This window comes from Ipomoea nil, unplaced genomic scaffold (assembly GCF_001879475.1).
Source record: "Ipomoea nil cultivar Tokyo-kokei standard unplaced genomic scaffold, Asagao_1.1 scaffold3238, whole genome shotgun sequence".
In the NCBI taxonomy this organism is placed as follows: domain Eukaryota; kingdom Viridiplantae; phylum Streptophyta; class Magnoliopsida; order Solanales; family Convolvulaceae; genus Ipomoea; species Ipomoea nil.
Window position 1 is genome coordinate 1,413,193 of NW_017619666.1, and position 21,927 is coordinate 1,435,119.

General features: G+C 34.1%; 1 protein-coding gene across 1 annotated transcript; it reads right to left on the bottom strand.

Annotated features, from left to right (window-relative positions):
* Positions 1-1,490: 1,490 nt before the first annotated feature.
* On the bottom strand, positions 1,491-21,373 carry LOC109168998 (small subunit processome component 20 homolog). The gene is made up of 32 exons (XM_019317875.1): positions 21,215-21,373; positions 21,008-21,130; positions 20,622-20,779; positions 20,468-20,512; positions 19,621-19,699; positions 19,458-19,531; positions 18,842-18,948; positions 17,158-17,340; positions 15,108-15,311; positions 14,787-15,003; positions 14,567-14,641; positions 14,105-14,448; positions 13,249-13,435; positions 12,587-12,830; positions 12,143-12,485; positions 11,799-11,979; positions 11,537-11,677; positions 11,137-11,398; positions 10,607-11,032; positions 9,758-10,221; positions 9,248-9,384; positions 8,945-9,126; positions 8,474-8,830; positions 8,118-8,243; positions 7,737-7,802; positions 5,805-7,627; positions 5,435-5,714; positions 4,540-4,770; positions 3,370-3,873; positions 2,915-3,077; positions 1,622-1,920; positions 1,491-1,556 (listed from the first exon to the last, which is right to left on the bottom strand). Exons 1-31 carry the CDS (start codon positions 21,281-21,283, stop codon positions 1,664-1,666), a joined length of 8,052 nt encoding a protein of 2,683 aa, XP_019173420.1. The 5' UTR covers positions 21,284-21,373; the 3' UTR covers positions 1,491-1,556; positions 1,622-1,663.
* Positions 21,374-21,927: the final 554 nt, after the last annotated feature.

Below are 21,927 nucleotides of genomic sequence, written 5' to 3' on the forward strand. Positions count from 1 at the left end.
TATTTGAACAAAGTTTATGTTAAATTTTATATTATATATATTTTAAATATATTTTAACATATTCGTAGTATATGTTTAACAATTATGCCAACTCTAATTGGGGTGTGGTTCGAAACTAAGACTTTTCTTATAGAAATTAATGTATAAGTTAAAATAATAAATACTTAACGGAATATTCCGTTACTTTAGTTTATGCTAACGGAATTTAGGTTATTTAAGGGAAGAAAATAATATAATAGAGGGCAAATAAGGAAAATCAATAAAAAAAAATACTAAAATAAAAATAATATGAACCATTCATTTTAAGAAACAATAGTATAATATGAACCATTTATTTTAAGAAACAATAGGACCGACATTTTTTTGTTCCAGTTAAGGGCCTAACATTATTGGCTCTTATTAGAATTGTGTATATATATATATATATATATATATATATATATATATATATATATATATATATATATATATATATATATATATATACATATATATATATATATATATATATATATATATATAATGAGATGTATAATTTATAATATGTTTTTTATTTTAATTATTTTATCAAATTAATTATGTTTCATATTTTGTTATGAATATGTTTATAAAGTTTTAATATGTTTTAGTTTTCGTTTATATCCAACAATATTTATGACTTTTTTTTAAGTGTTTCATTGTTTTTCAAACTATAATGTTTTGCACTATATCCAACCATATTTATGACTATTTTTTTTAAGTGTTTCATTGTTTTTCAAACTATAATGTTTTGCACTGACATTTTTTTCTGGATTGACCATGTGGAGTGTTATAAAGATTTGTTTCAATATGACCATTATCCCACTTACTCCTATTTTAGTGTTGTTCTTTTCAAAAGGTTGAACCCCAACCCTAAGGGCCCACACCCCATGGTTCATTTGCAATTATCCCATTGTGTGTGTATCAAATAGTAACGTTATTAATAAGAGTGGCTCTTAAGGAAGATCTAATTTACAACAATTTATAATTTATTACTATCAGATTCAATTAAATTTCTTTAATTTTTAGTGAATCTGAAGGAATTGATTAGCCAAGGATGAGCTAATAAAGTGAATTGGAGAGCAAAGTTTTAGCAGAAGCATTTTCATTCTTCTTTCAAGTATTTTTAGTATTTTTTAAATTATTTTTAAATTTAAATTTTTTATATTTAATAATACATTTAATGTAATTTTAATATATAAATTTTATATATACTCATACTAAATTATAAAAAATTGAAAAAAATAAATTTTAGTCAAGTCTCATTGACCAAACCAGACACAAAATAAGATGAAAGGAGTAACATAAAAGATAATCATCAAGTAAACATGATTATATACATCCCTCAACTTTAACCAAACATGTTAGAGACCCAGCTGTGCCTGTCTGTATGAGTCGACAATGAAGGGTTCTTTTATCTCTTAATAAAAAGCTTTTTTTTTTTTTTTTAATGGATAGGATACTGAGGATACATGGATAGAAATAAAAATAAAATTTGATCGTGAGATACATATATAAAAGCATTAGTGTTAGAGTTGATATGGTGTGCTCCAATATGTAGCAAACACCGCCATGAAAAATACTACATGTAATCCCATTCTATATATACAACAAAAATGGCGGCTAGACTCTAGTCTAGTCTAGTCTATTGCATCCATCTCGTCATCTTCATTGACATTATTTTCCTCTTCTTATTAGCTTTATGCTTGGCTGCAATTCTTATCTTCCTCTTGGCATTTCGCATTGGATTTACAACAGCCATAAGCTTTTCTTCCTGTTTCCTTTTATCTCTCTTTGCTTTCAGCTTTTTCCTTATTTGGCTGTAAACTTGAACAAAACTCTGCATACCCAACACATCTCTTATGCTTTCACAAACTTCCTGTGCTAATTGCTTCACATCATCTGAACAGTAGAATATATAAAGTGGAATTGCATCAGAAAATATGTATATATTCAAGGGGAGAAACTCAAAACAATATTAGAAAATATGATATTCATCAACCACTGAAAGGCAGGCCAGGCCAGCAAATGAAAGTTAGTTTTATGTTCTGCTCTAATAATCATTCAAGAATCTAAGATACCCCACATGAAGTAGTTCAGTTCTGGAATTCTGGATCTTCAGAACTTGTGCCGGAGGCCCGGCATAGCACATTAATTAGCAACTGGTGGGGAGACTAAAGGAGAGTCTACGGTAAGAAAGCGGGGCAAATTTTTCTGTGGACCATGGTCCATACAGCTGTGTGCACCATGAATCGAAGGTACATTTTTAATATATTAAAAGTACATCATTTGTGTATTGATTGTAAATTATTTGATAGTATACAAAATAATGTACTTTACATACACAGATAATGTATTATTAGTATATTAAAAATTTACTTTTTATTTATGGTTCACACAGAGCTGTGTGGACCATGGTCTATGGAATAATGATTCAAGAAGCGGTGGGGCTAGGCAATGTTTGGGGAGGGGGTTTGTTGGGACACAATGTGAGGGAGGGGATGGAGGATCTTTGATGGCTGAGAGCATAGTATTAACTGAACACAGAAGTGGAGAAGAGGAAGGTACAAGTGTCAATTGATTTGAACCACCTAGGGCCCTAGGGGCTTTATAATAGTAAGAATGAGATGCATATAACAGTCAAAAGGTTGTTTATGATAGTTTTGATGGGGGTATTTTTGTCACTAAAAATAAGGCCTGGTTCATTTATTCAGTGGAACCAAAACTCCTCCCAGAATGGACCATTCAACAGTCAAAAAGGTTATTTTATCGTACTTTTGATGGGGGTTTTCAGCCTTCTCCAGAGGAACAACATGCAGAACCCAATTTTGTTAGAAACCAAAACTTGAACAAGTATCCAACCACCCCCACAGAGAGTCAAGTATAGAAGATTCACCTGAAATTACTTTCCCAGCTTGTCCTTCACAAACTTTGTATAGAGGCAGCAGGATTTGATAAGCATAGCTCTGGCTGTCAACCTCATCTTCAGACGATAATACTCTTGATTGGTCAAGAAGTTTGATAGAAATTGATTTGAAACAGTTGAAGACGATTCTTGTCTGCACATATTAATAAATGAACATTGATCGATAAGAAACTTTAAATAAATAATAAAAAAAACATTTATTTGATCACTAAGATAGCAAAAGATAGTAAATGAAAAATAATTGGATGGGGATAAAGATATTCTTTAAAGAATAGTAATAAATTATTTTTAGACACTACTAAAACCACAAAAGGTAATATAAGTTATTTTCAAGGATAAATAAAGAGAAAAGTATATTGCTGCCTTAGAAGGCAGGCATTTTCAGTAGCAGTTGTGTAACTCTTAATGTTACATATTTTACCAACCTGCAGTGCCTCCATCTGAATAGGAATCTTCCCCATTCTCTTAAGCAGACAGGAGACGATCATAGAGCCTTGGTCCTCGGTTTGCTGTTCAATGCCCTGAGCACTATAATAAGAGCTGAAAGCTGTAAAGATGCTTCTTCCCTTCTTTGGATCAAGTAAATTAAAAGCTTTGAGGAAGCGGCTTTGCTCCTCAGGGCCAAAGGCAGAATGACCACTACCATGTACTAGTAATGCCTGTATACCGCAAATTGCAAACACAAGGTTTTTTGTGATTAGGGCCTCGTCAGCATCTTTGACCAGCTGTACGTTCAGTTGGCAAATGAGAGAAACGGCAATTTGGAACAGTCTACTTGGCTCCATTAAGAAGAATGACCCCAGCACCGCCTGGTTTTCATTGCAAGCCTTGGTCACTCTGGCAAAGTACAAATCTATAAGGCGGACCGATATGCTGCGCACCCACATGTGTGGATATAAGAGGAAATCACAGATTGTTTCCCACAAATCCTATGACAGTTCAGGAAAAAAAAAAAAACAAAGTATTAAATTCAAAAGAGGAAAATGCACCAGGAGATTAAACAGTTAAAAAAGACTAGCATGATTCATATAGAGATTGAATGGGTTGACATCTTAGAGGAGCCTAATGAAGCCTTAAAAAACCTAGAATAAAATTGCTAGCATCCTCTAATAAAACCTAAAATAAAATTGAATGCTGGCAGCTATGTTATTTCAGGTGTTGATTGACAAGTATATATATCGAAGAACAAATTGCATTCCACTCAATACATATATGTAAACATGCATAAAAACAAAGTTGTACCCAATCATGCTGCTTAGGATTATAAGGGTGTCTTAAAAACATACAGCAGAAAATTTGGAGTAAATAAACTTTATTAGACATCTTCTTCATGTTTGCGAATAAGTACTATTTAAGGCAGTCATTCAATTTGAAACAAATCAGTAACTCATGATAAAACAGTAAAAAGTTAAAGATGGACCAAATGGTTTCTTGTTTCTCCCAAACTTCCTGTACAGTATGGGGTAATGAACTCTGTACTTATATCTACCCACAATGAACAAAAATTTATAGAAACATGCAAATAAATAAGTTCACACCAGCATGTCCTTTTTCACTGCAGTATCAACAGGTAAAAGGAAAGAGCACTTTGATACCTCAAGCTCCTTTGTGAAGCACAATGCAGTAAATTGATTATGAATCTTCTCTAATAGAACCAATGAATAGTATACTTCCTTCCAGAGGGGAACTACTTCATCAGATAAGCCCAGTTGTCTATTCGCAAGAGCAGCGCAAGCAGATTGCAAGATTTTTTTCGTAACAGATAAAACATCAGCAACATACTCCTGAAAACTGTTACCCATCACTTCCACCAATAATCCCAAAACCTGAAAAGCAAAATAATGAAGGCTTGCAATAAGTAAATACCTATGGCGTAAAAGCAAACAAAAGGTGGAGACACCTCTATCACAAATCCAACAGGATTTCCTTTTTCTTTTGGGTCTTGTTTAATTGTGATAAAATTAAAACTCCACTGATATCTCTCAATCACAGGAAATAGCAATAAGCACCATCAAGTGAAATGCAAAGAATATTACAGAACTGAACCAGGAGAAACAGCAGACTAACGTGTGATTCAAAGAACTTAGTTCGAAACATAATACTAAACTACCAATTGTCAGTTATCGCAAGACAATAAGGTGACATGAAACCAGGCCAAATTCCATGTTAAACAGCACATGTTTCCCATACATTAAATTTGTCATTGATGCTCTGATAGAGAAAAAATAAAAAGATGAGAATACTACGCGACAGCAGTGAAAATGAATCTGATTTTCATATAGATGAAACTGGTGTTGAACTCCTCAGATACAACATTGAGAGCTTTATTGTTATTAAGTTATAAAGACAACACAGCAAGGAAAGGGTGTAAACAATAATGGGAACTATGGTCAGAATACAAACACAACAAAAATATGCAATATCTATAGAACACCTATGCACAAAATGCCACAACAAAGTAACAGAAAGGGTATGGTTACATGTCTTTACCTGTGCTGCAGAACTCCATAAATGTTGTTTCTCACCCCTATACCAAGAAAAACTATATTCAATAATAGACGCAAGTGACCCAAATTTCTTCATGTTCTCTGCAAGTAGCTTTATGGCAACACCAGCCATAGACCTGACTTTGTTATCTTGGTCATTAGCCAAGCATATTACCAAATGCATAAAAATAGTCTGAGACTGCTCTTGTATTCTGTCTGGAATTTTCACTATGATAGCACGAAGCATTTCAAGAACAGCTTCTCTACCAGTTGAATGTTCATATCTGTTAAGAATTAAGCTCACATTAAACAACCAATAGGTAGAAAGAAACATGCAAAACTTGAAAGTAGTAAGTGTAAGTCATGATTCTTGCCTCAGGTTTGCAAGTAAGGAATCAAGATGTTGCTGAAAGCGTTTCACCGAAATTGGATAGCAATCTAAGAACTGTAGAAAAATCTTACTGCATTTCCTGCGAATTGATTCAACTTGACTGGTCACCATCAACTCTGCAACACCTTTGACGACATCATAGATTTCAGGAGCCACCAACTTTTTCTTTATTATAGCTTTCAGCAGAGAGAGAGCCACAAATGAGGGATTTCTTTCAAGATCAACAAAAAATGGGAATTGGATAAGTGATTGAAGCTGTGCTTCAGAAAGTGTCATCTTGGTATTTTGCAGAAGCACTGTTAACAATTTAATACATGATTCCATCAATGGAGTACTGGAATTTACTGAACCTTGGGCAATATCCAACAGTGAATTCTTTATCCGGTTAGCTTCATTTTCAAGGGTTGGCAAAGGCAGCCTGACTATTGAATATAGGCATTTTAGAGCTGCAAATATGATATTTTCATATTTTGAACTCAAACAATCACCTAATAGCCTGACAAAAGGGTCTAACATTGATAACAACTTCTCATCCCCTTTGTCTAGCTCCATGTTCCTTAGGTAGTTCTGCAGTATCCCAACGGCAAATTCTGTAATCAGATAAGAATATCGCCGATCAACACTGATCAATCTATTTGAATTAGTGTTTTCAGCGCTCACTTCATCTTTATTTTTTTTGCCTTCATCTGAGATGAGTGTGTCTTCATGGCCAAAATGTGCATCCTTTAAGCCATCCTTGATGAGACCATATGCAAACACAAAGAGCTCTTTCTGATTCACAGATGGATTGCATTGTATACCAGAAGATATATGATTCAACATGTTCTCCAATTTTGTTTTCACTTTTGGAGTCAGCTGCTTCAGTAGATGCACAGTAACAGGCAAAAGAAGCTTCAAGGCATGGGTTTTGAATGTGATGTTTTGGGCAATCAACTTGAGGGTCTCATAGGACTTCTGCTTTTTAGTCTCCTTCATTTTTGAAGCAATCTTCTCTACCTCTTTCTCTTCTGACACATCGCCAAGTATATCACTTTCAGCAACAGAAAGAAGATCTTCTAGACAATAATCCAAATTTAGACTAGAGGGATTTTGAAGAAATTTTGTCAATATAAAATTCAATGTGTATCCCAGAACATGCAATTCAAATCCTCTTTTCAAAGTGCCTCGCAAGACTTTGATGATAAATTGCAAGTATTCCAATCCAAGCTCTTTTAAGCAAGCTGCCAAGGCAGATCTAGCTTCATCTCGGACACTTTCTAAACGATTCTTAAGGAAGTTAGAAATACGATGTATAATGCTTGGAAGTTGCAATTCCATGATGTCACCAGGAAGTAACTTCAGCACCTTGAGGGCAACTAAACTGATAGTTACATTGACATTTTCAGAATCAGACATCAAAAATTTCTGTACCTTAGGAAGCACGTCTTTCTTGAGACAAATCTGAATCTTAGACAGGTCACCATTGCTAGTAAAGGAGTTTGACACTGCAGATATTTTTTTACTAGTGTCTGGATCTGACATATGCTCCATAGAACCTTCAATTTCATGAACAAAATTGGCTTCTGAAAAATGGAATTGGTCTAGAATGGTGCAGATAAGCCGCATTAACACTTTTTGTTTGTCTTGTTTCAGAGTCATCTCACGGAAACATCTGACAAGTAATCCATAGTATGCATTCCAGTCCATCCATTTAGATATTGATGCAAGAGCTTCTATACATGCATTTCTAATATTTTCTCCCTTCCCATTTTGTAAATCTAATAGCATATTGAAAAGGAGTGGCACAAAAACTCTATTCATAACACGCTGCAATAATAGTGTTTTATTGTGTAATATTAGAATCAAGGAGAGAAAATTAAATGTTTAAGCAAACAGAAAGCATTTAATTGTATAAAATAAAATGGGGGTGTAATACCTCAGAGAAACTCCCAGAAGCAACAACATTGCCAAAACGTGATAGAGCCCTTGCCCTTCTGTGCCTCTGCAGAAACAAATATGACAACAAGGGATGGAGCATTAAATAAATCATATGATATGTTCTTCCACCCAAAAAATAAAAAACCAGAACGAAAACAATGATTTCATTTCTGATTATGAAAAACAGGGGAAAACATCAATATTCATATTGACATCTAAAAGATTAAACAATAACTGTTTTGAGTGTTTTCCAATTTTTTTAAAAATAATAAGAAAGATACTTATACCAGAGAGAGAGAAAGAGAGAGAGAGAGAGAGAGAGAGCACTTGTATTTTACACATTACATGCAAAATCCAATCACAAACATATAGGTCCTACCTGTAAGTGAACAACGTTGTTAAAAAAATCCTGTTCTGGATCTTCACTGCAGAGAACAGTATATGTTTTGAATTCCACCATCTTGTGAAGCTTCAAAACCATTTCACGCAGTAGACCAATCCATAGCTGACAACCAGCACAAAAATATTAGAAACGACCATTACTCCTGATAGTAGGGACACCCACTTAACTAGCAGTTATTAAATATTACTCTTAAAAGTAAGCATCAAGTTCTAACCACTGCAAGTACTCATGAATAAGAAATAAGATGCACAATGGGGAGGAAAAAAAAAAAAAACAAAAACAAAAAGAAGCGGAAGACTTAAAAGTTAGAGCTAAAACTACAAAATGAATACCTTTTGAGCTGCGCCTTCTTTGTTCATTGCATTTCCCATGTGCTTTAAGAGAAAGTTGTTTATTATGTACATAACCCATGATCCAGAACACCCTCGCTCAGGTTGCATTTCTTGTTCAAGAATTTGACCAGAATATTCAACAAATGATGACAACAATCTAAATGCACTCTGCCTGAGAATCAAATCCTCAGATGACAAGTCACGTATAGAATTTGACAAAATAATTAATGCATGTTCTTCTTCAACATTGTGGAAGAAATCTACATTCAACTTTCCATAAGCAGAAATAATAGTATCATAATCAAGATCACCCATATCTGAAGCAGAGGTTGCATTCAGTTCACGAAGAAGTTTTGCCTGCATGAGGTGATTAAAGGGAGTTAGGTACACCAAAGAATTAACATCCTCAGGTGGGTAAAAGAACAAGTACTCACAATAACACCAATAGGAAATTCCAAGGCAGAAATGTACCAAATTAAGTAATGATGAATCATTTCTGGCAAGAGCATCAAGAACATCACAAACAGAACCCCGGACATCAAGATCACCAGAAATGAGAAGTGGAGATATCGATTTGAGAATCTTTTTAATGCTTTCATTCCCTAAAGGTCTTGATATATTCTTGATGATCTGGAGTGTGTCCACACAAATATCTGCAACATAAATATGCAAATGATAAGAGCAAATACAGAAAAAAAAAAAAAAAAAAAAAAAAAAAAAAAAAAAAAAAGATAACATCAAAACTGAAATACTTGAACTCAGTGAGACTCTCACCACAAGCATGAGATTTCTTTGATAAAAGTGGAAGCAAAACATCAACAAATTTCCTTGCAGCTAAAGGTTCCTCTACATAAACGGATAACAGCTTAAAAACATTCAGCTCATTCTCTCCAGGATATTTGGCGAGTTTCCTGGTACAGTAAGGAGTTAGTTAAACAGAATTCAAACAAATGGAACACATCAAGGTACTTGCATCATCTAGGTAATCATGATTCTATTGTTCGTTTTCCTCCTTTTCCAAGAGTGGGATGAGGAAAATTCAAATTTTTATACTAAAAAGGGTATACCAAATTGATATATCCTGTCAGTGTTGTAACATGGTTACCTGTATATGTGTGCATTACATACACAAACAAGTTTGGGGGAAATATTAACTAATTATGTCTACCCAAAACACACACACATAGAATCACTCAACCAAGGTAAACATAAAGCACCAAGAAAATCATATATATCAGGAGAGGCAGTCATCTAAAAAGAGTTCCTATAATGTATAATCCATACCTTTTTATTGGCCCATCATTCACAAAAAGATTATGCAAACTGGACACAAGAACATCAAGATGAGGAAGCAGTAACATCTTTATAGGGTCATCTTCACCAGACTGTTCATTATTCAGAGTCAAAAGGTTCTCAATGAACTTAAGAACACTACAAACAATAGCTTTGGATGCTGTTGTGATGGCTAACATAGAAAAAATATCAGGAACAAGGTTCTTCTCTCTATACAACAATGGTACAAGTTTGTAGCTTCTACTCATTGCAAGAAAGCAAGAAAATAATGAGCTTGGTTTCTCACTACTGGCACCTTCCTGCTTGAAACCAGAAATTAATGGTTTCACAGACTTAAAAAAGGAATCCCAAAATTTGGAACTAAAATCATGATTTTCATATTTATTAAGAATAAATGAAATGATCCTCAAGCACAAAGATCTCAACTCCTTCGACTGCTTCATAGCTGTTTGTGTCTGCACAGAAACCAAGATATCAATTAGTTCATCATTGTCATTGAAATATTTAAGTGCAATGAGGCGCATTCTAGAAGCAATCTAACAGTATCTTTTAAATCAGTTATTGGTGAACTTGGCTATCTAAAATTCTAAAGTTTTAGATGTGAAAGATAAAATAGGGATATTAATCTGAAAGCAGTTCATTAATAACAATTGATAAAACTAAAGGCAGGTGAACAAATCAGCAAAGCAGCTAATGTCAAGTAATCGCACTCCTCACCTACATAATACTGTCACACAAAGTGTCATTCTCTTTGAATATTTGTGATAGAAATGCCAAACACTGTAAATTTAGACTTCCCTATTTACAGTTGAATAAAGGGATAGCAGCATTAAGCATTACCTCAGTTTCGCTCTCAGTGGCATTGCTACAATTAGCAAGAATCAGACTACTATCTGTGTTGCCAAGAGTCAATGCACAGCTTTCCAACAAATATGAAATGCATTCCATTAACAGATTAAGAAACGGGCTAATATGTGCTTCATCAAAAACAGCTACAGTATCTTCAATAACGTGCAGGAAGCTGTATCTCTTCTTCCAGGAAATGTTGCTGATGATATTTGTAGTAAAATGCTTAAAGACTGTAAATGAATTATATTCATCATTTAAGGCTTGAGGATTAGTCCAGAGTGACTCAACGTTTGCATCAAAACCTGCATCTCTTCTTACAAGAGGCTTTACTAATAGGGAAAAGAAGAGTGGCAGCTCTTCCACATCAAGCTGAGCTAAAAAGCAAAGAATTGCCTTCCGATGACTTACACTTGCATGCTAACATATAAGAAGGGAGAAAAAATAAATAAATAAATAAATAAAGTCATCACTGTGTTGGAAAATGAACTGGAATTGAAGAAGATTGACATGTCTAATTATACCTTCCTTGAGGCAAGAGATTTTAACTTCCTCACTTTTGGAGCCAGTATGCGGATGACAGTAGGCACAAGAAAATGTCTATGATGTGCATCAATGAGATTCGAATCCCTTGACAAGCTCCAAGTTGTGAGCTCCTCTCTCAAATTCTTTGCACTGATCAGATTTTTTAGATGCTGATCGTAAGGGAGCAAAAAGGTATCTTTCCAATTCATCAGGCAATCAAGAACTTTCATCTGCAACTCAGCATCATTTTCATCAAGAAGCCTGGGTAACACCAGCAAGAAAAAGGCACATACTGTTACTAGGGACTTGCAACATCCTTAAAATTCAGACCAAAAGAATAATGCAAAATGTTTTTTTTTTAAAAAAACATTATGCATGTGATTTCATGATTTTACCAACCTATATTGTAAGACGTCTTTGAAAAATTGACTCTGGTAAAATGCCTTGGGATTTTTCATTAATTTGAATAAGTTTAGCCATTCCTTAAGAACCTCCTTCCACTCCTTCCCTTTGCAATTCAGTATATTATATGATTCAACACTGCATTTAAAAACAAATAATAGAATGATAATCAAGGAAAGGAAATATTTATTTTTTAAAAAAAAAACATTGCACATAAATAACATCTTACTAAAAAGAATATGTATAAAAATGGAATCACCTCACAAGATCATCAACATTGTACCCTAGAAATTTCAAGAATAAAGGTATTATTTGCCGAGAACGAGATTCAACAACAGATGGAACTCTCTGTAAAGATTGAATCAATAAAGATAAAACTGTTGCAGATGGAGTGCTATCTGACATTGAACAACGATAAGAGCAGAACAGCCCGATCAGATCTAAATAGCAGAGGAAAAAAAAAAAACATCAGAAATTATTGACAAGCACGTGAATCAGAATAAAGTGATTGCTTATTGGGGAAATTGTAATCAAGCTCAATGCCTAGATCATGGGGCACTAGAAGCACAAAATCAAAATCTGAAGATTTAGAATGCAACATACCAGCATCATCCTTGCCAAATGACTCGGTATTGCTCTTATAAGCTTGATCATCATGACCCAAAACGATAGAGAGGCAGTAATCAAGGTACTTCACAAATATGTCCCAAAGTATCCCAAAGTATTGGCCAAGTAGGACAGAAGTGCAGTCCGAAGCTGGACCCCATAAATGGCTAAATCTGTTGTGGAAGATCCCTATTACACCATTCAAAGCCACAGGTATATACCGTTCGTCTATCCTTGCAGCAGATAGACTCATATGAATTTTAGAGATAAGCAGAATAACTTTTCTGCTGGTGGCAATTGAAAGAGGCATTTCTTCAACTGACAGGAGGAGCTGAACAACCTGATAACAAAAAAAATTTGATGAAAAAAAGGCACCTTGTAACAACCAAACAATGCATGCTACAAGTTTACAAGAAGAGAATATAATGTTACTGTACATACATTATTCTGCTGGTCATCTACAGCACATATCTGGGAATCATCAATTCTTCTTTTTTTCTCAGCATGTCCGTTTGTAGAATATCCATCACATAAAGGTTCATAATGGCACAAGATTCTTAAAGTCGATAGGCGGATTTCCTTGTCACAGTTGCACAAATTTTCAGAGAATATATCCAGGGCACCCACCACTTTACTTGCAGCAAGCTCTGGATGATATCGTTTAATAGGAGTATTGGCTTGTTTTCTGGATGTGGAAGCATAGTTATCAAAAATTAGAGTATAAATAGAATCACAGCTCACTACATGAAACAGAAATCATGTACAGTGTTTCTTGGACAGAAAACAAGAATAACAAGAGACAGATGGAAAAGGAGAGCGGATAGGTATGTCTAAACAAAATCAAAACAAAAGGAAATAAAATAGTATATCTACAAGAAAGTAAAGCCAAAAGGAGAGAAGATGATACATCTACAGGAAAGTAAAGCCAAAAGAAAGTGGAAAGTATTTTCTTTTTCCAGGAAAGAGAAAAAGGCCAGAAAGTGAAAGAAATTTACATGGTGTTACCATTGGTTCAGTGTTGTAGTGCACAATGACCAGAATCATGCACACAGTTATCACAAAATATAAAATAGTTAATAAATAAATAGATGCAAAAAACTTACCCATAAATAGAATCCAAAATATCAGCCACTGCAGATAATATCTGAGAGCACATTCTGTGCCTTCTTGCAAGATCTAAAAGCTTACTCACTTCAGACTCCAGAAAAGCAGCATTTTGATTGTCCAGAATTTTAAGAAAAGAACCCAAAGTGGCACCAATCAAGCACTGCCAAGTTTTTCTACATAAATCTGTGAAATTCATCAGAGAGCAAAAAGATAATCACTACAAAACTTCTAGAAATAGTGTATTTAAAAGAATCTACAACTTATATTATTATATAATGTTGAACTAATTGTTCTCAATCTGCCCATGAATTAGCAACACATACAGTACCATCGAACATGATAATAAAGGACAGAACCCTTTTGACAATTTTGTAGAGACAGATAATTATTTCCCAATTAGAAAAAGGTCAGAAAGTGCACATTGCTCCCACATCATGCACAGTTTGGGGAAGGAAGAAGCACACAAGCTTTTGTATGTTTACAGAGATGCTTCAGAGCTTCCAGTGCATTATTCCATAACGTAAAAGTCAACAACACCAGCAACCCTAACAAGCCTAGTCCCCAGGTACTTTAAAAGAAATCAGCAACGTAGAAATACAGGTATATCAGGGAGAACGGTACTAACTACTAATAGACAATCCCTGAAGGCAATTCTGTACCGGACGGTTAATTAATCTAATTAAGGTCATATGCAGAGCCCAAGGCTTCCGCATCATGCACAGTTTAGGGAAGAAGAATTACGCAAGCTGTCCTGTGATTCAGTAGGAGTTTCCAAGGAACAATCAAAACAAAACAAAACAAAATTACCCAGATAGGTCAATTAAGTATATGATATTTGATAAAATGTCGTACCCAATTTCACCGTTAAAAGCTCATCTATAGCATATATTAAGTCCATAAGCAGTGAAGGATTTCGTTTGGCATCAATCATGTATGGATAGCAGCCAATAGTTCCCCATAGGACTGCCAACCTATCCTCTGTAAGTTCAGCAGAGGAAAAATCCTTGTTCACTGCATCTTTGATTAGCTGAATCCAAAAATTTATAGCTTTATCAAGGAAACTGCAAATTCTCAAAATTTTCTCATTGGGTATTCCATCTAAGAAATTCTGTTGTTGTACTTGTAGCCTCTCACAAAAAATGTGCAGCAAATATATAATCTCATCCTCTGGAATCTCTAGTAAATCATTTAAGGCACTGAAATCCAATTGCAAAAATTGAAATCAGTACACATTACACAAATAGCAATTAGCAACTATATAATTTATCATTTGTACTCCACACATCAAATCTAAGAAAGTAAGAAAAGCATTACCTAATAATGTTAGCTCTGAAAAAATAGAGAATAGAGGGGTCCTTTGATACAAAATCTTTGACAAATGTAGCCAAACTGAAACATCACATGCATAAAATATCAGAAGACAGATAAATTTGTTAGATAAAGTGAGATACAAGCAGAAACTTGTAAGTTGTAACAAAACATTTATCAAAGAAATAATAACAAGAAAAACTAACTATTAACATCAAAATAATACCTTTTATTCCTCGAGTCAAACACAGGAGCCCACTGCAACGAAGTACAGGAGAGAGCTGATAAGTTATTAGTTTTGTGGAGACCATCAACAACACAAAGCATCAATGACAAAATTTTATCAACAAGCTCTGATGTTGGGTTCAGTGCCTCCAAGGTGGATGATGGCACAATGTAAGTTTGTACAAGCAAACTAATCACTTCTAGCATTGGTTGGTAATCTGTACAAAGTGAACAACCTTAAAATCATTCCAAGATAAGATACAAGCAAAGTAGATAAATAGACAATAATAAAAAATAAAGTAAATATCATTTTATACTCCACCAGAGATTTTCTCCACATATTCCTTTTGCACAGTAGAAATGAGCAGCGATAAAAGTCGGCAAAGATGCATAGAATGACCATTAGCAACACTATTAGTTATCTCCTTAAATAAGCAATCCCACATCAAGTCCAGCTGCTTAGCATCCAATTCCTCACACAATCTCTGAAAAGCACCAATGACAACTTCAAGAACAGTTTCTGGACCTGCAAAAATGAAGTAGAGTAGGTAATGCACTAAAGAAAAGTCAGAACCAGAAATAAAAATAGCTGAGAGAAATCATAGAATTACTTGCTGACAGTGAACCTATCATGTTTATTATATGATTCAAATTCATCATTGTTTGCTTAGTTTCTTAATCTTCTTTTATATATATAATAATTTTAAAATTGGCATTTTGTATTCAATAGAACTTCTAATATAGTTTCAGTGTGGTATTAATACTCATAGGCCACCCAAGATAAGCCCAAAGTTTATGAGGCAATATTGGCCAGGTCAGCCCAATCCAAAAGTCCAAGCCATGCATGAAGAACAGGTAGAAATTGCAACAAGAGAACTGGTTTCACACTACCACTGCCACAAGACATTGCCAGTTTGCCACCCCTCACAACCAATGAGAACAACCCAACCAAGGCTAGTGCCCATCACTCAATCAAGTCAAGAATACTCATATGATTGTCTCTAAGGTTCAGTATTTATAAAGCCCTGATCCCAGTTTTTAAGGGCAACTATAATTCCAAGATAATAAAATCCTTCAACCTTTTCTCTTAGAGTCAAGTCCAAATCAACTAATCAACCAAACACTAGAACAAGCCCTTGTTGTCATACTTAACTCCAACAGTTTTAGAATATGTAATACTTGTTAAATCAAGATTAAATAATCTACCATACAAATAATTGACAGTTTTAGAATAAGTGGAAGTGTGAAACAATTAAATATACTCAATTCAAAACTTAGTTAAAATTTTCAGACATAAAATTTACTCAAACCAAAATAAAAGTCTATTGATATCTATTCGTGCAAGAAGCCTTTTTTGTTAACAGGGATATGTCCATTGTAATTAGGAGAGTCTTAAAAATTTTTATTAAACGTTCATTGTTGTAGGCCAGATCTTTTATTATTGAGGATGTATTGGTCTATGTATTCATAAGAAGCATGCAGAGCACTAGTTGAAATGTTTTTAGTAAGGTTATTACTTATTAGTCCAAATAGTTTCTTTGAGCCTCTTGCAAGCCATTTACTAAGTAGTTTCCTAAGCTGAGTCCAATACACATAACACAATCAGTATCAAATTGACACAATAATACTATAAAAATAATAATAGAGGTTCCTCTTTTCCAGACTTGAAGATTATGATAATTACATTTCCACTTAGAGTTTTTTCTCCAGCTGTGATTAGGGTTTTTGATTTCTTCCTTCCACTTCCCTTAAGTTGCTACTATACTAAACTGCTCCTCTGATCCTAGCTACTGTTTGTGAGTTACAGTAACAGTTTTATAGCAGTCACCGTACCAACCCCTGTTTCTGATTATTACAGCCATAGAACTTCAACATTATATCTCATACTCCAAATCAGATTCACGCCTAACATGATGAGAAGCTTTTTGTACCTTGACCCATCAGAGGCAATTCAGTTCTATACATTGTTGTTCCCCAACAAAGCATATCTAGAACCCTTCCGTAACCATATATATCATGTTATAAAGCACCATGACCCCAAAATCTAATAAACAATCACGGGGCTAATTTATTTTGGGTCATACAGATCATCAACTCAACCTATATGGATGAATATGCAGAACTGATTCTACAGCTTAAACAAAGTGAAAGTCCTTTGCAGCTCATTTCATTTCAAGAACAAAGTTTGGAGGATGCAAATATGCAACAATGGTACTAATTACAAAGAGGGAATAAGATTAATACTTAACCAGTATATACACAGCTGTTTTATGTTACATCTTCTCTGAAACACACTCCTAAAGCAGACAACAGAGAATGTAGTGTATGCTGAGAAACAATGTTAGTTAAATACAAAGTATAGAAGAACTCACCTCCATTAAAATGATCGTCGATGCTATATAGGGAGTTATCAAGCAGAAGGCGCAATACTTGATCTGCCCTTGAATGAAACCTCGATGATGTTCCCCTCATGGCATACCACAGTAAGGAACTGATTCCAGACTTTCTTGTCAATGATGGTTTCTTCACAACTTCAATCATTAAGTTTTGAATTCCTGGCAATTTGCAGTAACACATTCCATTATATACAAAGAATAGTGCAATGTGTGCTGAGAAATAAGAGAGGGGTGGAGGAAGATATAAACAGGCTTAAAAATGGAAGCATATGCCATCATCATATTAGTGGACATAAGCATAGAAGAGGAACATAAACAAACAGATAGGTCACGAGACCTCAAAACATTGAAAACACATCTGAGTAGGGAATGCAATCCACACCATTGACAGTGAATAAAACATTACCATCTCTAACAGAGACAAGACATCTTACTCTACCCTGTTACCACACTGGCTCTTGATCCAAAAAATTATTTAAAAGGGAATAGAATCCAGAGTCAAAACAAAAGCCCAATAATATTTTTTTTTACATCAATCTTCAACAAACCAAAGCCACAAAATCTGTGTCACTTAAATCCAGACAACCTAGCACAGTTATCATAACAAATTGAGGTGCAAATTTTACCAGGAAGAGTGAAATATTAAAAGGCCTACTAACACAGATATCATATTTTTAGACACTCTTCCTCTCATAACCTCTAACTACACACTACAAGAAAGAAGCATTGCAAGGTCTGCAAACTAAGGCTGCAGTGTTGCAATAATCTACACAGGAGAAAGATCAAACCATTGTTGCATACATAAAAGTACTTCCTACAGGAGTACCCATCCTTTTTTTTTCTTTTTTTACATTGAATTAATCAATTAAGCATTTAAGTATGTAGTTGAAGTCAGTTACATTGAAATTTGAAACACACACAAAATTTGTGAGAACATCACTTCTCAAGTCTGAGGCACATAAATTTGGCAGTTTATAGTCTGAACAAAAATAGATTCTAAGAATATAGAATACAGCAAGGTTATGTTCAAGACTCTAAACAGCCAAAGCAATTCATACATCAACACATAGGTCTAAAGAGTTGTGCAAGTTCCCACTTCATCTTCTTCAACATTGTCTCAGTACAACATTAAAACATTGTTGTATTCACCAGATTTTTCTTCCCACAACATCAAGCCTTCAGTTCAAACAATTTGAAAATTTTCACATTAAAATGTTGTCATGGCTGTTTCCTCTTGAAAGTCTAATGTAGTTTTATAAGCATTCTTATTCTCATATAAAGTAACATATTTTGAAAGAAAGTTGCCTCCCCAGAATAAGACAGTAATACCATTACAGATCAAAAGCATAGCAAGGAAAGCCAGCCAAAAAAAAAAGTAGTACAGCAAGAGCAATCTGCTACAATGCAACATCTATTACAGAAAAAAAGTATATTCACCAAGGTGCAAAACTGAAACCATTAGATTCATGCAAAAGTGCAAAACCAACCCATTAGATGCATGTTGAGTTTAGAACACCACATTCTATGGAATCATACACCACTTTCTACATGTGTCATCAGAAAGAACTATTACAGGAAGTGCAGTCTGCTATATACATCTATTCCAGAAAAACTATATTGACCTAAGTGCAAAACTGAAACACAAAATTACAGTCCTTACCTTTTTTAAGTTGCTTGACAGATGCATTCCTCAATAAGAATGATACTGACTCCGCCATGAATTCTTGCACATAGTCTTTGGGGAAGTATCTCAATTTGACAGTAACCCTAGAAGAGAAATCAACAATTGAACATTTGCACATTATGCAAGTAAAGCAAAGTAAAATCCATGAAACTGAGCTACACATAGCCATTAGCATGGAGAACAACCTCAACTACTAGGAAGTTATGCAAACATGTGCACACAAGACAAGTAACAATACCCTTGACGCATCATTTTTACCAGGGGATTCAGTCTCAGGGGAGACAATACAAGTACAGTTTATAGCTCAGCAGATGGCAACGAAAACAACAAAATTTTACATTGTTAGTTGATGAACTTCTAGAAAGCAGAATGATGATCTAGAAATGCGCTGACCAATTTCCTCATATAATTGTCCCTATAACTTCACAGATACATATTGCAAAAGAGAGTAAAAAATAAGTATTATAAATTTTAAAGGGAAGACTCTTTGAAGTCTTGATAGTACAATTTTTTTTGAAAAGATGAACAGAAATCTCAAGAAAGCCAGAAGAAGCTTATGCATTTAAAGAGGACACAGCAAACTATAGCTTACCTTAGAACATAAACTACGTCTTTGGTAAGGTATTTCTGTAGGTACATCATAATGTATGACCATGATGTAAAAATCTGCAAAATTAAGATCAAGGTGGATAATGTCAGTTTGAGTGAGAAACTTTAGAACGAATTGGTATTTCTCAACAAAAGGATCCCATGACCTGCTCAATTATTTCTGGTTCTCTATCAGCACCATTTTTTAGAAGAACCACCAAAGAATCAGCAACTCTCGGAAGAAAGCTGGCAACAACAGTAAATGAGAAAATGTTAAATAAAAAAACAAGGATACTATTAGGTGTCTAATGTGGCAATATTTGTTCAAACAAAAGAATATTATAAACTTAAATGCTAGAAATAAGGATTTATAGCTAAAGTCATCTGGTTAATAGCTGCCTGGAAGTTCATATTACCAACAGATATAATCCAAAACAAAAAAGAAAGGAGAACAAGAGAAATCAAGGAGCCAAAGAAAGCAATAAGTTGACTGATAGCAGTGGTATCCATTACTACGAAGTACAATAACCAATAAAAATAAGATGGGAGAAAAATAATGAGTCAACCTTAAGGGAATGCCACAAGATAAGAATCTCCTAATTCCTAAAAGTGCATAAGCAACTGAAAGGCAAAATTAAAGGCATACCCAATTCTCAAATCCTCTTAAGGTCATTAATAACCGTGTAGAAGTGTTTTGTGAAATGCAGTCTATGCATCATTGTCTATTTTTTTGTGCTGTGATGCTTGGATATTTAAAGGAAGGAGCTGATGCATATTCCTTGTGATAGTGTAGTTATTTGGCCAAGCAGCTCATCATACAATTCTCATTTCTCAAGTTCAAAATAATTTGTGGATTTAATAGAGTTATAAGTTGTTTTCTTTGCATTTAGTTTCTGATCAAGTCCTCAGCGATTTATTATTCATGATTTATTTCTTTCATAATTGACAGAATGTTCCTCTAGCAACAAATAAAAATGACCAAGATATAAAATTCGAGTTAGATTTTAAACTTACGGTAAAAAGTCATCCACCAGATCTCTAGATAATGCTGTAATCAACCTGCAGGAAATATATAATATAATTAATAAATGGAAAGATGAAATTTCAAACTTGCTATTACACCCAAAAAGAAATATAAAGCTCCCAACGAATTTTCCACAATGCATACCTTAAAATGGGCTCAAGAGATAGTCTTCCCTTCATGTTCAATCTAGATAGAAGTTCTGAGAGTATCAATTCCTTCTGAAGTACAATTTGAGGTAGAGTTTGTACCAAGGGCAACATTTGTTCATAAAACGAGATAAAATCCTCAGCTGTATTTAATTCCTGTTAATTTGTCAAGGGAGAATGGTGAAAGTTTCACAAAAAGAGCAGCATAATATACGTGAATGACAGCAATATAAAACTCTATGCGCTGACCAATTTCCTCATCAAATTTTATGAAATTATTAATCAGAAACTCTAACAAGAAGACCTAAGCGTCAAAGGATGCCCTAGAATTTTAAATTTTAAATGTAGAGTTGCAATACTTAGTACATATAAAAGCTCACATACTCTGTATTGCACAAGACAGTCACGAAAAAATGAGGACCCTTCTGAAGGCTCAGTTTTTAGAGGATCAAGACTCCGGTATACATCAATATCAATGTCCTGAATTCGCTGCGAAAAATTCTTGAACTGCAATGTAAAACGATTCAAGCAAATTAGCTTCAGCCCCAACTTAAACAATTGAACACACAGTATACACACTAAAATCCTTACAACAAAGCGGCGGCGGCCGGAGCTCTTGTTGAGAGACTTAACGGCCATAGCATCGGAAGTTGTCGCCATGGTGAGAAGAGAAGGTCTGTTATTTCTTTTTTTGGAAATAACAGAACACGGCAGCAGCTAATTGTTCAGCAACAATGCGCTGAGAACTGAGCAGGTCTGTTAAGATAGAGACAATAGGGTTTTAGTTTCCTTGTATCTAAAACCCTATTCGAACTTTCATTACATATTTAATTTTAATTGTTGAGAAATTTATATATACTAGTACTAGTATTGCCCCGTGCCACTGTATAAAATTTAAGTAACCTTTTTTACTTTGTTTATGCGGCAACTTTTACCGAAGGTTACCCGGAGGTTAACTGGCTGAAAGGTTGGAATGTCGTAGTTGATGTGTTTAATTGCACGTTTTAAAAATTTAGGAATTTAATTGTTGCATAATATTTATGGACTTATTTGACCATTTTTTCTATGATTTTTTAGATAAAAATACATCTACCATTAACGTGCACATGTATCCATCATATATTTTTTTACATTCTTTATTCTTTAATAATAATAATTATTATTATTGTAGATATTATATATTGGATTAATATAATAAATAAATTTGATTTCATATAGATTTTAATTAGTAAGAATTTGTTAGTTATTTTGTAAAAATATAAATATTGGGCATATGTTTTTGCGCATTGTGCATAAAAAAAAAA

Coding starts and splice junctions, on each gene's coding strand:
- LOC109168998 (XM_019317875.1), bottom strand. CDS start 21,283: ATGGCGACAACTTCCGATGCTATGGCCGTTAAGTCTCTCAACAAGAGC. Junction 14,642..14,786: donor TTTGACTCGAGGAATAAAAG/GTATTATTTTGA, acceptor GTGATGTTTCAG/TTTGGCTACATTTGTCAAAG. Junction 12,831..13,248: donor ATTTTGGATTCTATTTATGG/GTAAGTTTTTTG, acceptor TTCCACATCCAG/AAAACAAGCCAATACTCCTA.